Below are 17,636 nucleotides of genomic sequence, written 5' to 3'. Positions count from 1 at the left end.
CTAGTAGTCAGATATGGGACTTAAGAATTAATTATCTAATTTTCTTAACATTCTTAGCTTTTCTCAGTCTTTTTGTTCTCTTATATAATACTTAACACTACCTTCCAATGCTCCAGTTGAAGTTTTCTCTACTTCTGCTATCATATATTTTATTTCTAAAAGCTCTTTCTTGCTCTCTAATTATTACTTTTCTATAGACTCCTGTCCAACCCTCATAAATGCAAGATGGCCTCATATATCTGAGACTATAAATTTTAAAAAATTAAGTTTTCATTTGCTTTCTTGTCTTTCATTTCTCTGTGGGTTTAAATATATATTATTATTATAGTTTATTTTCTATTTATTTTGGTCCCTTTCATGTTAGAAGATTTCTTCAATTAGATATTATTTCTTAGCTGTCCATTCATAGTTAAGATAAGGCACCAAAAAGCTGATAAGATATCATGTGCAGAGCTGACGGGCTCATCATCAGAGAGTGTTAAGATGCAGGTCCAGCTGTTTCATCAGAGAATTCCACAAATATCCATACCTGCAGGTCTTTCCTTTTGGGCTGCTCAGGTTCTCAGATGAGCCCTCCAATATTCTGCACAGTGGGTATAAGTTTGGTTGCCAGAGTTCTGGGAGCCAGTGAAGAAAGAGGCGTAAAGAGCCTCACTGACTTTCACTTATTTCTTCTGTTTTCAACATGGTAGTAGCTCTACATTCTCTCAAATGTGTCCTGGCTCTTCAAGTCTGGAGCCTCTTGGGTACAACCTAACATTACTTGATGAGCTCGGGCTTGGGGTAATGATGTGGCTGAGAAAAGGATCAGGAGGTCTAACTTCTCCATGTATGTACTTTCAACACCCTTTACCTTTTCAGGTTCATGATGCTTTCAAATCCTGCACCTTTCTGGAGCTCTGTGGGACACGCCAGCATGCATGTGCGAGGCCCCGACAGGCAGCTAAGTCTCAGCTTAGACTGCAGCCTCCCCTGTTCTGCTAAGTCAGTTACCACTCATCATCCACCTTCTCTATTCCACAATGTTGACAGCATTTCCTCTTCTAGTCTTTTTGTTCTTGTGAATTATAGCTTTTATTTTTTTTAAATATTGTAATTGCTTTGTTGATCTAGATGGGGTTAGGTACTTCTGTATTCTCTAAAGAACATGCTTATTGATTTTAGTAAGGGGAAGGGAGAGGGAGAAAGGGACAGAAACATCAATGCAAGAGAGTAACCTTGATTGGTTGTCTCTCACACACAACCCGAATGGGGACCGAACCCACAACCCAGTTAAGTGCCCTGACTGGGAATCGAACCTGCGACCTTTTGGTTTATGGGATGATGCTCCAACCAACTGAGCCACACCAACCAGAGTGTGAATTATAACTTTTAAGAAGTTTTTTTATTATAATTTCAATAGGGCTTCAGTGAAGATAAATGACTGTGTTCAATCCACCATGTTAAACGGAAGTTTTGTATTAATCAAAATTTGGTGTCATTACACTAACCTTCACCATATTTCCAGTTTTGATACCTCAAGATTGAGTAGAAGTAACCAAGAAAGAACTTAAAATATAAATAATACATCTTTGAATAGTAAATGTTCTACATGACTTATTATTTAAAATATATTTTTTATCAATCCACATTTGACTAAATAAAACTGCTCTACTATCTTGGTGCTGTCAACTCTAAGTATTTCTACTGCAACCGATTATTAATCAGCCATACATATGTATTCATACGTGTGTGTAACTTGACTAAATAAATTGCTTCAAAAAGATCTTTGAAAAAGATGCTTCATCCTTTTACGTGCTGAATAGGTTAAGAGTTTCAGAAAAATTACAGCTTATAAATGGTATTAAGCAATGTTTCATATTCAGTATTTCTACTATTTGTGTTAAGAAAGGCAAGTTGACTAGAATTGAGAATTACCAGTGATTCTGTGAGCTAAATGGGCCTGGTTTTATTTGGCCCTTAATAAATAAATAAATAAATAAATAAATAAATAAATAAATAAATAAATAAATAAATAAATAAAGCAAGCCCGACTCTTATCTTCCATAACCCTGCAAGAAAGTATCATTATCTCTGTTTTACAGATAAGAAAGCCAAAGATAGGTCATTTGCAAAAGGTCATGTATGAAGCAAGTGGCAGGGAAGAAATTCAAGCTTAGATCTGCAAAGACTTCACAATAACCAAAACAAATTGTATTTCTGTTAATAATTTTGAATTGAATCAGTAATCATTTTAGGATAAAACTATGACTTCAAGTTAAACCACAAGTCTAATATCTTACTAGATAATTGGATGCAAAATACTTTGGCATTTACTAATAAATATGTATTTTATAAAGATGCTATGAGCAAGTATTAACTCTCCAATGATGAATCCCGGAGTCTGAACTTTAAACATTCTTCCCAGGTGATTCTTATGTCTCATTAACACTTGACACCCATCCCTAGGGACACATAGACCTGACTGAGAATTTCAGAATACTCAGTTTTCGTCTCTATCTCTTGGCATTATTCTAGAAAACTTTACCATTGTGATAATCTTCAATACCTACATTCTAGCCTCACTTTTTTTTACCTCCTATGCCCCACTGACCAGCACTTACTGTCAGCAATCCACTCCTATTGTCACACTCCAGACCCAGAATTACTCAATTTATCAATCATCTTGAAATCAAAAGTATATTTTGCCAAGCATATCCTCTTCCTCTCCTACCAAATTGGCTCTTTAGCCTCAGCCAGACTCTATCTAACCTTATGACTTCTGTTTTCTTTCCTCTATCAACTGCCTCTGTTTCCTGCTTGCCCAGAGTGTCTCAGGCACTCTCACCAGCTACTGTGGACCTCCCCTCAGACTTCAAGGACCCACCCTGCACCTTCCAGCTCTGCCCAAGATGTCACTGTACAAGGTGGCATGCCACAGTTAGTTTAGCAGGCTGTTACCCTCAGACCTCGCCTTCCTTTCCAGTTCAGGCCAGGCTAGTGATAATAATCCCTAAAATACCACTCAGAGAGCACTTGTTGCATTTGATAACAATTACTCTGTGAGGTGGCTACATTATTATCCTCACACTCAGCTAGAGATATTGAGGCTAAAACAGATGAAATAAGCTTGCATAAGGTCTCATAGCCAGGATGCGACAAGACTGAGATTCAAACCCATCCAGTCCCTTCTCACAACCTGAGCTCAGGTTCTTTTTCCTCCTGCTCTTCTAATTAAAAAGAAGAAAAGAAAGAAAAGGAAAAAGCAGCTCGGGCATTTGCCACCTGGAGAAAACAAAGCCAAGGCAACTATGTTCTTGGAAAGTTTTGCCTACTACTCTGCTCCCTCCACTTTTTATTCTATCCTTAAGTTTTTAGAACTCATCTTCATAAAATGGCAACAGATAATGAATGGACACATATATATACATATATCCTGTTTTGGAAAGTTTATTAGTAAGCTCTATGTTTGAATCATTTGCCTTTTATTTATAAGTCCACATTTATAAATTACTGCAAAAAACTTTGGAATTAGAAATTAATATTGTGGGCAATTTTTAAAACTCACCTCTTATTTTTCTTGTAGTTTTCCAGTTGTTGGGACTGCATGTGTTTGTGTCTTTCTAATTCACACTGTGCACATAAATCCTCCAGGTTCAGCAGGTGGTTTTCTACCTCTTCAAAACTAGTTTCTAAATGCGCTGAAAGTATATAAGAGCAAAAGAAAAAATGTCAAAAATCAGAATCCTTGATCATGGAGAGAAGAAAAAGTATCCAAAAGTTAAGTTTAAACTGTTGATATTGTTTTGCATTTATTTAATATTTCTTATTAAACTTTCTTGAAGAAAAGTAAAATACACTGACCAACATTAAAACATGCCTCAAATGATCTTTTTTGAGTATATTTTTATATTTAAATATTTTCAAGATGTAACTTTCTATAATACTCTATTATCCAGTATGATGAGGAAACAGTATGTTGATTAATCTAACATATCATAATGACCCCATACACCACACATGCATAATCAACTTCAAGTGAGACTACAGCAAAATATAATTAACACAAATTATACTGAACATAACTTAATATTTGAGATTTCAAGTTGCTTTAGTATTTGCTTTGCCTCAGCACATCATATACATAAATCTTCGGGCAGCTGTAGAGATATACAAATACTTGGTAAGCACAGTTAGTGGTTGGTAGGAAGACAGCTCTGTCCACCAGTCAACTAGTCTTTCACTATCCTACTTTGCCCTTAGGCCACAGAGCTTTGCAGCTTTATTGAAACATGAAGATCATCTAGTCAAATCGTTCACTTAAAAGATGTAAGACCAAAGCCTACAGAAATTAATTCAGTGCCTTGCCCAAGGATACCTAGCTAGTTATTGGCAGTCAAAAATTAAAACGGAGTCCCTCCTACACTATATCACGATGATTTCCAATTGATAGGGTGCTAAGTAAACCAAGACTTCACAGTTGTACGGTGAGGACTGGTTTTCTTAGACAAAAAGAAAAGTTTTAGAGGTCAAAGATTTTAGAGCTCATACAGCATCATGGCCATAGGCATGAGGTGCTGTGGGAACTTGAGGAGCAGAATCTAACAGAAGTGAGGGAGAAGGAGGGAGCGGCTCAACAAGAGATCCGACTCCTAAGTCTGGAAGTCACAGCCACCAGAGGGGAAAGGGGCAGCTGTGAAGAAGCTGGCTGTGCAACTTTCTAGTCTCAGTTTGACTTAAGTAGCTGCAAAACAATTACAGTGTGTCAAATTCTTTAATTTATCTATTGGATTTTCATATGACTTCTAAATTTGCTTTTGTAGCATCTAGATTACAAGCAAACTCTTCAAATTTTAACCTGCAATTTTAGGTTTAAGATGCAAATTCTGGCTTTTTTTAATATTCACCCAAGGATATGTTTACTGATTTTAGAGACAGAGGAGGGGGAAGGAGGGGTTTGTGGGGGAGAGAGACAGACAGACTGACAGACAGACATCAACTGGATGCCTCCTGTACATGCCCTGACTGGGCCTCGAACCCACAACCTAGGTATGTGCCCTAACCGGGGACCAAACCCACAACACTTTGATGCTTGGGACGAAGCTCCAATCAACAGAGCCTATTTTTAATGAACCTTTGCTTGCTCAAAAAATTTATTAAATCTAGAAACATTCACATTTTCTAATATCTTAAATTTTTAACTCGACTACATATCTATGCTTATAAAACTCTTCTATTTGGTAGGGTCTAGAGCTTAAAGACATGGATTTGTGGCGGCAGGAGTGGGGCATAAAATTTTACCGAAAAGCAAAATGTGATGAAAAGTAGTTTAGCACTCCTCTTCAAAGACATTAGGTACTGCCTTTGATCATATTGATGTATCACTGTAAACCACTGGTAAGTCTGGAAAAGGCTGATAATAATGTAGTTCATAACAGTTTTGAATATATCCTCAGGGGCCACATAAAACAGCTAAATATTTGATTATAGAAAGCTTAACCTGAAGCAATTTGCAAAATCTACATTTTAATCTACTAAAGCATGTAACAAGATTTTTAACAATGTTATAAATGGTATGTAATAAGTTCATGGCGGGGTGGGTGGGGACAAGCAAAATAATGTGATTATACTAGTTGCTCTTAAGATTTTTGTTTATGTTAAAATGAGAGAGATTTAGCATGGAAGGTAGTCCCATTGGCCCTAAGGAAGCAATAGTCAGCTCATTTTGTTAAAACTAGTTTGACAGGGTCTTAAAAGACCCTAGCTAACGGGTTATTGAAAAGGCTATTTCACTTTGATTAGTGATAACAACTAGAATAATTAAATTTAATACGGAATCCATTTAACTCAAAGCTCCACAGTGCCTCCATGCTATCCTCTTAGCACCATGCACGTTGTCCTCAGCATATAGGGGACGCGTTAAAAGTAGGGTTTGAAGCGCAAGCCTGGAAACCAGCTCTGCCCCTACAGATGAGATACTTCATCAGTCAAAAGAGGGCTAAGAATACACATCTTGTGAAGCTGTCAAAAGGGTTCAATGAGGCAACGTATATAAAGTAGCTAACTTAGCACTTGGCAGTAAGTAAATAGTGAATGGCTGACTATAAAAAAAATGCAGAGAAAAGTTTTAATAAATATTAGCTAAGTTTTGTAAGTCATTTAAAACTAGTAATTTTGAGACCAGTATGACCATGTTGTAAGTAACACCTATGTATCTAACACACCAAAATATCAATAAACTTTTCAGTTTTTTCCAGAAGACTTATATACTCTAAATTATACTCAAGACTATGTTCTGAGAGTTAAGATCCCTTATCCTTGTGAGAGAAATTACAGTTCAAATGATTTTTCTAAAAAGAAAATATGTAATAGAGTCACTTATATTTGAAAATTAATATATTCCTTTTACCTATTTTATTTTTATTTGGACAGATGGCAATTTCCATTTAGTCTCCCTCTGTTGGTTGACTACAGAGCTAATGAGGCCAAGAAGTCAAATATGTTGATCCCTTGGCAAGCCAATTAACTTCTTGTGTTCTAGGTACAAATTGAACTTGCCAGCCTAGTTCACTTCTGTTAATAAAATGGGGACCAGGTGAAAACATGAATGGTTTAGTACCAACCTGGAATTACTAACAAGAAAGAAACAAACCGCAAGTCCTTCTGAATAGGCCAACAGTATCATGTTCTTGTGTTGAATAGCAAATTTAGATTTAAAATTCCTGGGACAGTCAGTGGTCATTTCATTGCTACCACCAAATTTATATTTGTGTTCTTTCCTTTAAAAAGTTTCAAAGGCTCCTAAGTACTTTAAGAATCCAGTTTAACTCCTTAACTAAGTATTCAGGGACCTGTCACCCCTCTGGCCACAACCTACTTTTCCAATCTCACTACTGCTTTGCCTCCGGACTCATTCCTGAAAAAGTCCCGCATGTTCCCATTTCCTTGCCTCCGCCTGTCCACGAGACTCCCCTGCTTGCCTCCACTGCCCAACCTGAGCTCCCTTTTCAGGCTCTGGTCAGTGCTATCCTCCCCTCCAGCCCTCAGAGAGCTTCCTCTTCTCTGCTTCCACATAGCTTTGAACCTTATATAGGCTTACATTCTAACTGACATTATACTACTATTTGTGTACTATCATCTGTCTCAGGGATCAGGAAGGGTCTTAAGGGTAACAACTATATTTTTGCATCTTTGTATTCCCTGATACCTAGTCTGTTGAATTCAATTAAGAATGATTTCTGGTAACAGAATGAGTCTATCATTGTAAAATATAAAATAAGAAGATGGTCTAGTTTCATTTTTCTTCACGTATATGTCAAATTTTCCCAACACCATTTATTGAATAAACTATCTTTAGCCCATTGTATGTGCTTGTTTCCTCTGTCAAATATTAATTGACTATAAAGGTGTGGGTTTATTTCTGGGCTCTCTATTCTATTCCATTGATCTATGTGTCTAATGTCTGTTTTTATGCCAGTACCATTCTGTTTTGATTACTATGGCCTTATAGTACAGTTTGATATTAGGTAGCATGACACACAAGAATAAATTTAAAATAAAATAAAGACTTAAATGTTAGACCTGAAACCATAAACATCCTAGAAGAAAACGTAGGCAGTAAAATCTCACACATTTCTCACAGCAATATTTTTTTCTGATATAACTCCTCAGACAAGGGAAATAAAAGAAAAAAATAAACAAATGGGACTACATCAAACTAAAAAGTTTTTGTACAGCGAAGGAAACCATCAACAAAATGAAAAGATAACCCACTGAATGGGAGAACATGGTCACCAGTACATCTGATAAGGGGTTAATATCAAAAATTTATAAAAAACTTATAAAACTCAAACCAGAAAAACAAACAACCCAATTAAAAAATGGGCAAAGGACCTGAATAGACACTTGTCCAAAGAGGACATGCAGCTGGCCAATACACATGTGAAAAGATGCTCAACGTCACTAATCATCACAGAAATGCAAATTAAACCACAATGCGATACCATCTCACTCCTGTAAGAATGGCCATCATCAATAAATCAACAAAAAACAAGCACCAGTGAGGATGTGGAGAAAGGGGGAACCCTTTTGCACTGTTGGTGGGAATGCAGACTGGTGCAGCTACTTTGGAAAGCAGTATGGAGTTACCTCAAAAAATTAAAAATGGAACTGCCTTATGTCCCAGCAATTCCACTTCTGGGTATTTATTCAAAGAAAACCGAAACACTAATTTGAAAGCCTATAAGTACCCCTATGTTCACTGCAGTGTTATTTACAATCGCCAAGATTTGGAAGCAGCCCAGGTGCCCATTAGTAGATGAGTGGATAAAACAACTATGCGACACTTACACAATGGAATACTACTTAGCTATAAAAAAAGAAGAAAATATTACCCTTTGCGGCAGCATGGATGGACCTGATGAACATTATGCTAAGTGAAATAAGCCAGTCAGAGAAAGACAAATACCATATGATTTCACTCATATGTAGAATTTAATAAACTGAACTAACGAGCAAAATAGAGGCAGACTCATAGAGAGCAGTCTGACAGCTCTGGTGGGGTTAGGGGGTGGAGGGATCAAACAAAAAAGAAAAGGACTCATAGACACAAGCAACAGTGTGGTGATTGTGGTGGTGTAAAGGACAAAGAAACTGGTGACTCTCAAACCAGTAGGAAATAATTAGAAGCAAAGGACAAATGTAACCTTGAATTAGAGGGTCTCTGAGTCAGAGTCAAAAGTATCAACATACTTACAAGTCAGGAAGGGACATTCTGCAGCTCAGCTATAAATGCCTCTGAGATCAAAAAGGGGGAAAAGATTCATCACCAAACACAGGGAAATGGAAAAATGTAGCTAGACAGCCCAGCAAACGAGTTAGAAAAACTTTAAGGAGAAGCTGGAGACAGACCTATAACCAGATTACCCTTAGTTAATTACTAACCTCAGTTAATTTAGTTGATCACATTAGCTTGTAACTCCAGAGTATCCAGCATGAAAAAATGGAGGAGAAGGAGGGGGAGGGAGAAAGGGGGGTGTTCTACTCGCATTAGGATAAAGCCAGCCTGTTCCATTTGTAGGCGCACCCCTTTGATTTGGCTGCGCCCAGACCTGCAGACCCGTGAAAAAGCAATGCCACATCCACTGCTTAAGTCCTGTGTCCCAGTGTTTTGATTGTGAGCGTTTCTCAGTGGGGAGGGAAGTGGATGGAGGTGGAAGAGGGTATAAAGGAGATAAATGATAATGGAAAAAATAAAATAAAATACATGAAAAAATTTTAAATGTAACATAATAACCCAGAAAGCAAATCTATGATTCATGCTCCTCTAATTTAAATATTAGGAGGTTAGGCTAAATTTCGTAAAAGAACAAATTAAGCATGGACAGAGAACTTAGAAAACATTAAACAACATGATGGTATTTTGTTATTAATTTATCAGTTAAATCGGCCCTTATTATCAGGAAGTTAAAGCAGTAGAAGCAAAGGAAATCTTCCATTTTCACTCTTAAAAAAAATAATTTATTTGTTTGTTTTATTTTATTTTTAGAGAGAGGGGAAAGGAGAAAGAGAGAGAGAGAAACATCACTGTGTGGTTGCCTCTCACTCACGCCCCCAACTGGGGACCTGACGTGCAACCTAGTCATGTGCCCTGACTGGGAATCGAACCAGCGACACTTGGCTCGCAGGCCAACGCTCAATCCACTGAGCCACAGCAGCCAGGGCTCCATTTTAACTTTTAACAGGCTTGAAATAAGTAATAAAATATAGAACTATACTGACAAAAATAAATTTTATTCCCTTTATACATTACAAACTTAAAATGTTTTCTTTAAATAATAATCACAACCACATATGTACAGTATATTCTAAATATTTTATATTGAATTTTAATTTAATGGTCATCAATTTAATTTCCCTGTTATAGACTGCTCATTACCTATTACAAAGCAAGTTCCATATATGAGTAAATTTGGTAACCAAATTTAGAATGCAGTACATAAAACACTAGCAGGCCTCCATGAACACAGATATACCTTTATAAGAAGCTCAGATCTCACCATTTTGCTCACTGTAACAACAGCATATGTCTCACTTAGTGATCAGTGGAAAAGATAGGTGGAATTTTATTGTGAAAAGTCATTTGGGAATGCCTGACAGCTGTGCAGGAAAGAGCTTCACAAATCTTTGTGAGAAGACTGTCCCAGAGGACGGGCGATTCTACGTGGAATTTTCCTTTGTGCCATTTGTTTCAAATACATATTATATGTAGTGTAACCACTGATACTTGAAAATGAAGCAGCACCCTAAAACTAGTAATTTCACATTTAATGAGTACTTTCCCAACAAAAATAATTAGCTTCAAGAAACAAAGAAATCTTCTTTGACTACAAATCCATAGGTCACAGAGGCCAGGTACTAAAAGACCACAAGATTCTTCAAATGCTTACATCACTCATTTACCTAATAAGAGAACACGGTAAGGATGATATGGTAATAAGCAAATAAACTTGCAAAGCCATTACAAAACAATTTAAGTAATTTAGTATACTATAAGATATCTAAAAGGAGTTAATGTGCTTCTTGAAAGATCTAGTCTCAGAAAGTAACCTGGACAATAAAATAATCTAGGCCATGAAACAGAGAGCTGTGACAGTCTCCCTGCTAGATGCTCTCTCAAAAGCTGTGTAGACAAAAGCAAAACAATAAGATTTCAGGTTAGGTCATATTTTTTAAAAAGCTACAAATTCAGTATATGGCTGTCACTTTCTCTTCTTTTAATTTTGTTTTCTCTTTCTTTTATTGATTCCAGAGAGAGGGAAAAGGAGGGAGAAAAAGAGGGAGAGAAACATCAATATGAGAGAGAAACATTGATTAATTGCTTCCTGCAACGTGCCAACTGGGGACCAAACCCACAACCCAGGCTTGTGCCCAGACTGGGAATCGAACCCACAACCTTTCGGTCTGCGGACCGATGCCCAACCAACCGAGTCACAACGGCCAGAACTGGCTGTCATTTTCTTTCAGCACTTTGCTATCTAAGAACTAACAGAATCTTCTGTTCTAGATGAAGCTAAAAGTCTTTTTAAAGTAAGTAAAAAAAAATAATAATAAACTAAGCAATAGTGAAAATTCAGATAAATCCTTGATATTTTAAACTTCAATAAAGGAATAGGATTAGACTTCCCTCTAGTGGAAGTTTAAGAAAATTCAATAAATATTTTCAAACATTTTAGTAGTTTTATGGTAAAACACACACTATGATAATTACACAGATTGAAAAAGTACGTATATAGAATCTGGATGACAACATTCCATTTATTCTGACACACTGTCTTTCAATGCACAGAGGGACAACGCTGTTCATCTTATCACATTTCATGCTGTGGTTTTGCATTCTAAATTATTTTGCAGAGCAAGCTAGCTAAATTGCATAATTTCCAACCAAGCCCTCTGTCAAAGAGCAATGAACATGTCCTGGCTGGTGTGGCTCAGTAGATTGGATGCCAGACTGTGAATCAGAGGGTTGCCGGTTCAATTCCTAGTCAGTGCATATGCCTGGGTTATGGGCCAGGTCCCCAGTTGGGGGTGCGTGAGAAACATTTGATATTTCTCTCCCTCTTTTTCTCCCTCCCTTCCTCTCTAAGAATAAATAAAATCTTAAAAAATAAACAATGGATTTATAAATTAGTAAAGGCTTGAGAAACTCCTACTAGAATGTCAGCATCTTGATGGCAGACCCAGTTTTATCCACTGCTGTACCCCCAGAGCCTACAAATCATGCATGGCATCCAACAGACACCTGATATGTACTGGGCACTGTGCTGAGTGCTTTACATCTGTCATTCTACCCTACAAACACCCTGTGAGGCAGGTACTCTCATTCTTATCCTGCAGATGAAGAAACTAAAGCTTGGAGCAGGAAAAAACCTGCCAGGCATCTCACAGAAAGGAAGTTGTGGAACTGGGATCCAAACCTAGATATTCGAGTTAATTCATAGCACTTATTTTCCACTTTCCAGCATACCTTTATCTTTTTTTTTTAATGACAAGATTTATCAGTAGTTATCTATTACACAGGCTTTTGTAAGCTGGATGGATCACATCCCATTAATAAAAAACCAACACGAATGGATTATCCTATGGAGTTAAGTAATCAGGTGTTATATTTAAGCCACAGGATAATGCAGCTAAGCATCATCAATGATCCAAACTGCTCACATCATATAAAGCCTTTACTCTTTATTAAGAGCAGACTCTAGAAAACAGAACAAGACTAAAAGACTTAAGTAGCCTAGCAAACAAAGGAACTGATTGGATATGGTATTAGATGCAACAGTGAAAAGGTAAAAAGTTCAAAGAAGTCAAGGGAATCCTGTGACTAAATATAGGTCAGTTACTATTCTAAGTTATTTATATTTTTTATAATTGCTTGACTATTTAAGCCTTGTAATATTATGTCAAGGTATTCAGGTGATGATAAAGAGATATTTTGAGGCTACAAAAAACTCTCCTCCAAGTCCTGGTCCCGGAGGTGCAGCATTGTTCCCGGAGTTGGGTGCAGGCCACGACTGACTGCTGGAGTAAAGCTGCGGCTTCTGTCAGCCCAGAGCCCTGGACCTCACCCCTGAGCCCTCCTGGAGCCAGGTGCCAGAAGCCAAAGCAGCCAGGAGCACGACCAGGTGTGCGGGGCAGGGAGGGACTGGGAGGCTGTGCACCGCAGGCTGTTTGCCTTAGGGAGGGTTGTGGTCTTTAGGGAGCCCAAGCCCCCAAAGACAGCCCCCTGTAAGAGGCTGGAGGCAGGCCCTGCGCCCCACCCCCATTCCAGCTCTCCCCAGGCCCAAGTGCTCCTGGGTCTAGACAGGCTGCGGAGGCCGCGGAGTCACTGCGTTCTCCTGGACAGGACCTGCCAGCCCTGTCACCCCGGATTAGCAGGCTTCAAATACCTAAGAATGATGCATAAATTCACTAAAATGAATTCATAAAATACATTAATGATATATATATATGTTTATACAACCTATCCCACCAAATTTGGCTTCAAAATATTTTCCTCCTGTAAAGAACAGCACTAATTTTAAGAAGTTTAACTTGCTTATCTAAAGGTCACATTTCAAAACACCTCCCTACGAGCTTACTCTAGGTCAACAAATACTAGGCCTCTTGAATTCCAGTTCTGACTTGCTATCTTCTACAGTCAGTCATTACTCGTTGTCGGCGGCGGCGGCGGCAGCCGTCCGTCTCGAGAGACGATGGTGTAGCTTCTTAAGAGTCTATCTGCACCGCCGAGAATGGCTGTGCAGTCCGACTCGGGAGTGACACGGTATCTGTCTCCTCCCGTGTTGAATCGACATCTTGCGATGACGCTGGAGTGTCCTCTCCAGTGAAGCTGAAGCTACAGAGCCTGGGCAGGGTGATATGGAGGGTCTGCTGTTGCCCATGCAGCAGACCCCCCCTCTCTTCGCAGCTGAAGGGTCCAAGGGAAAGACGGAGTCAATACAGCTTGGCTTCAGGTGCGCCGCAGGAGTTGCCGGTGTTGACTACAACGTCAAACCGCCTTAGGGACTCCGGCTCCGGATTTTCTGTCGGGGTTTACTCCCTTAGCCTTTCCCCTGAAGAGGTATGCCGCAAGGCAGCGGAGGTTTTTTGGAGTCAGAGTTTTCCTTCTCTGATGTGCCCTGACTGGAAGATCGAACCAGCGACACTTAGCTCGCAGGCCGACGCTCAATCCACTGAGCCAAATCAGCCAGGGTTAGTCAGTCATTACTAAATCTAAGTTATCAGGCAAATAACAGCAGGAGATCAAAGCACAAAGGTAGCATGTATTTCAAATGCTAATGAATTCAGATTGGCAATAAATCTAGATTTTAGAGGTATCTTCTAAGAAAACTGAATTAACTCTCCAAAAGAGCTCTAGATAGGTTAGATGTAGACTAGAAACAAAATATGACTTAAATCATCCGAAAATGATTATCTGTCCAGAATGGTAGTTTAGAGAATCCTTTAGCTTTAATTTGCCATTGGTGGTCGATGTCCTCAGATTAACAAAGACAGAGAATTCCAGTGAGCATTTGTGAAGCCCACTCTCTTCATTTAAGAAGACACGATGCGGTTTCTTAAAAGGAAGGTCACGTATCACTAAATATCAAACTTTTCCTGGATGTTAGAATCATGAGAATGAAAATACAATATGTTCTATTTTAAGAAAGATGTGTAAAAACTGCATTTCCTAAGCAGAAATAACTATGAAAATAATTAGAATTGTGACATAATTCATTTAATTGGCAGAGTAGCATCAAACAAAGAACAACTCCAAAGAGAATTTACTCTAAGCTGGCCAAAAAAAAAAAAAGAGGGGACGTTATCATAGAAGAATATCTCCACAAAGAAATATACAACCAATGAAAAGCAAACAACTCAAAAGCAAGGAACATAAGCTAAAAGTGGCTGAAAAGAAAATTCCAAGTACCTTGGAAGCTACTTTTCCATCAGTTATTTATCAAAGGCTTGAGAAGGATCATGCCTATAGCCACAAGACAGTAAAAAATGCAGAGGACAACCACAGGTATTTCACATTTCCCTTAAGACCCAAGATATCTTTTCCATGCCCTGCCTTCAGGAACAACAAATCACCAACACCAAAAAAACTGTAACAGCCAGGGCTTTATGAATACAGTTCCTGAGGCCTACTGACAGCTCTCATCCCCCACTGGGACATCAGCGTTGTGGTTAGGATCCTGAATCCATATCTTAGGCGACCCAGAGCAAGTCAACCTCTCCATGCCTTACTTTCCTTATCTGTAAAGTAGAATAATAAAACTACTTTTGTAGGGTTCTTAGGAGGGTTAAAAATAGCCCTGGCTGGTGTGGCTCAGTGGACTGAGTGACAGCCGGTGAACTAAAGGGTCACCGGTTCGATTCCCAGTCAGGGCATATGCCTGGGTTGCAGGCTAGGTCCCCAGTTGGAGGCGTGAGAGAGACAACCACACATTGATGTTTCTCTCCCTCTCTTTCTCCCTCCCCCTCTCTCTAAAAATAAAATCTTCAAAAAAAATTTGTAAAGCACATAACGATCTGTGAAATATAGTACGTGTTATAATATCAGCTATTGTTATCAGCAACAACTTACCCTGGCTGGTTTGGCTCAGTGGATTGAGCGTCAGCCTGCGAGCTAAGTGTCACTGGTTCGATCTTCCAGTCAGGGCACATCAGAGAAGGAAAACTCTGACTCCAAAAAACCTCCGCTGCCTTGCGGCATACCTCTTCAGGGGAAAGGCTAGGGGAGTAAACCCCGACAGAAAATCCGGAGCCGGAGTCCCTAAGGCTGTTTGACGTTGTAGTCAACACCGGCAACTCCTGCGGCGCACCTGAAGCCAAGCTGTATTGACTCCGTCTTTCCCTTGGACCCTTCAGCTGCGAAGAGAGGGGGGGTCTGCTGCATGGGCAACAGCAGACCCTCCATATCACCCTGCCCAGGCTCTGTAGCTTCAGCTTCACTGGAGAGGACACTCCAGCGTCATCGCAAGATGTCGATTCAACACGGGAGGAGACAGATACCGTGTCACTCCCGAGTCGGACTGCACAGCCATTCTCGGCGGTGCAGATAGACTCTTAAGAAGCTACACCATCGTCTCTCGAGACGGACGGCTGCCGACGACGATATCAGCAACAGCATTCCAAATACCATTCAGGTAACTTTATTCACACAGAAAAAAACTGTTTTAGGATTTATTAATTACTTGTTTTGTAAATTATTTTTGTTTCACTTTAAAAAAAAGTGATACTGAAAAACAGGAAGAGATGATAGGGTATTTTCACCCTCTTACCCATAAGAGTAGATCAGGTTATTAGCTCAAGAAGTTTATTTCCTGTGCAGATAGCTCCTAGCCCTTACTTCGCTAAGACCTCAAACTTGGTCAGAAAATAGTAAGTCAAAATATTATCCTAAAGTGTGGTATTGTCAAACATAAAAGTTAATTTTCTAAATATAAACTCAAGAAATAAAGAATATCGGCATAATTCATCACAATAAAAAAAATTATAAACTTCCACAAAGTATAAATTTAGCCAAACAGGTACCCACATTTAACTGGGTTTGTTTGCTCTCTTTTCAGTTTGAAGAGAAAAAAAGCATACTAGTTTTAAAAGCAACAACTTCCAGAGGATATAGTAGAATCAGGGCAAAGTCACCCTAATTCCTTTTATTTTCTATATGTATACTTTTAAACAAAGATCAAATGTCACAAAGATAACCCTAAGTCACTTTAAGAATCAAAAAAATTATAATTGCGTTTCCTGAGCCAAACTGAGGCAGAAAAAGTTATTGGTATATTTTAGAAATCATGTCTACACTTTAAATTATTTTCTGTCTAACCCTCAAACAGAATATGAAATTAACTCAAACTTACTACTTTTCAAAAAATCCTGTTAACCAATAATTTAATGTATTCTTAGAAAGCTTTGAAATTACACCAAGTCCGGTCCAAATTATTTTCATTCCTAAAGGCAACGCACAGATACGAACATAAAACTTACTCAGATTTGCTGTCATGGACTCTAAATCCGCTATCAAAACTGGAAGCTGCTGAAGCTGCTCCTGTAACTCCGCTAGGCTGGTCTTCCTTTTCTCCCAGTGTGCTGAAAGCATAACCACCTCGCTGTCCACCAACTGCAATGAAGAAGAGGAATGGTACAGTAAAGCCAGGCTTTAAGCACAAAGAAATTATAGCGTAATGAGAGTTGGTCAATGTTATCTTTAAAGACCCCTCTACTGACTATAAGCGACAGGACACTCAAAAAGGAGACTGAAGTTGTTTTTTTTCTTAGAAAACAACCAATTTAATATTCAGTACAGAAAACCTCAAATTACTGCTTGCTTCAGTACATCTTACTTAACCAAGAGAAAAGAGAGTCCAGAAACGACCTTAGAAATCACTTCTAAGTATACCCTATTTTTAAGTCAACCCTGTATTTGAAAACCCAAATCTAAAAAAACAAAAAACTACCACTAACAACTGAAAAGAAAAGAAACAAAAATAATCCAAAACATAATTACTGGGTAATTATTTGCTTTACAAAAGGATTTATTTTCACAGAAAAGTCCCCTAATGCATTTAGAATATACTATGATTCAATTTACATTGTTAACAGGAACACTTATTCCATAAAGTAGATGGTAAGTGTGTATGAAGACATTATTGAGGCAACTGATCAATTCCAGAAAAAATAAAAGAGGATTTAGGTTGACAAAGAAATAATTCAAATATAAAGGATTCCTAATAGCAGGGTGGTGAGATACCAGACTAACCTAAAATAATCCTAACTTCTTTTCCTGAGGACTGTGAAGAAAATGACAGACATCTGTTTCTCCCAGACAATTCTGTTTTGGTCTTAACATGGTGGGAGGGAAAAGAGCCTAGAATAACATTCAGAAGGAATGAGGAGAGATCATCTTTTGAAAACTTTACCAATGATAAACAAGATTTGTGAAAGATACCACACATCAGTATAATAAATATAAAGGTGGCAAAATTCATTATATAACAGAAAAAATGCATTTGAATTTCATACTTAAATCAGAGTTTACAGTTAAGTTATAGTAAAAAAAGAAAAAGAAAACGACAATTTACAAGTCCCAAGTTTAAGACTCAGAGGCTTCA

At 38.3% G+C, this 17,636-nt stretch overlaps 1 protein-coding gene across 2 annotated transcripts in view; it reads right to left on the bottom strand.

The window, feature by feature from the left end:
* Window positions 1–17,636, bottom strand: part of DTNBP1 (dystrobrevin binding protein 1) — a 165,521-nt gene that overhangs the window by 108,289 nt on the left and 39,596 nt on the right. For both annotated transcript variants that reach the window (XM_090269791.1, XM_090269792.1), the window contains exons 5-6: window positions 16,513–16,645; window positions 3,548–3,680 (exon numbers count right to left, since the gene is read on the bottom strand). In XM_090269791.1, coding sequence (XP_090125917.1) covers window positions 3,548–3,680; window positions 16,513–16,645 — 266 coding nt within the window. The remainder of the gene's footprint in view (window positions 1–3,547; window positions 3,681–16,512; window positions 16,646–17,636) is intronic.

The sequence above is a fragment of the Furipterus horrens genome, unplaced genomic scaffold, assembly GCF_987537825.1.
Source record: "Furipterus horrens unplaced genomic scaffold, mFurHor1.1.pri manual_scaffold_3, whole genome shotgun sequence".
Taxonomy (NCBI): Eukaryota; Metazoa; Chordata; class Mammalia; order Chiroptera; family Furipteridae; genus Furipterus; species Furipterus horrens.
This window is presented reverse-complemented; position numbering and strand designations above follow the sequence as displayed.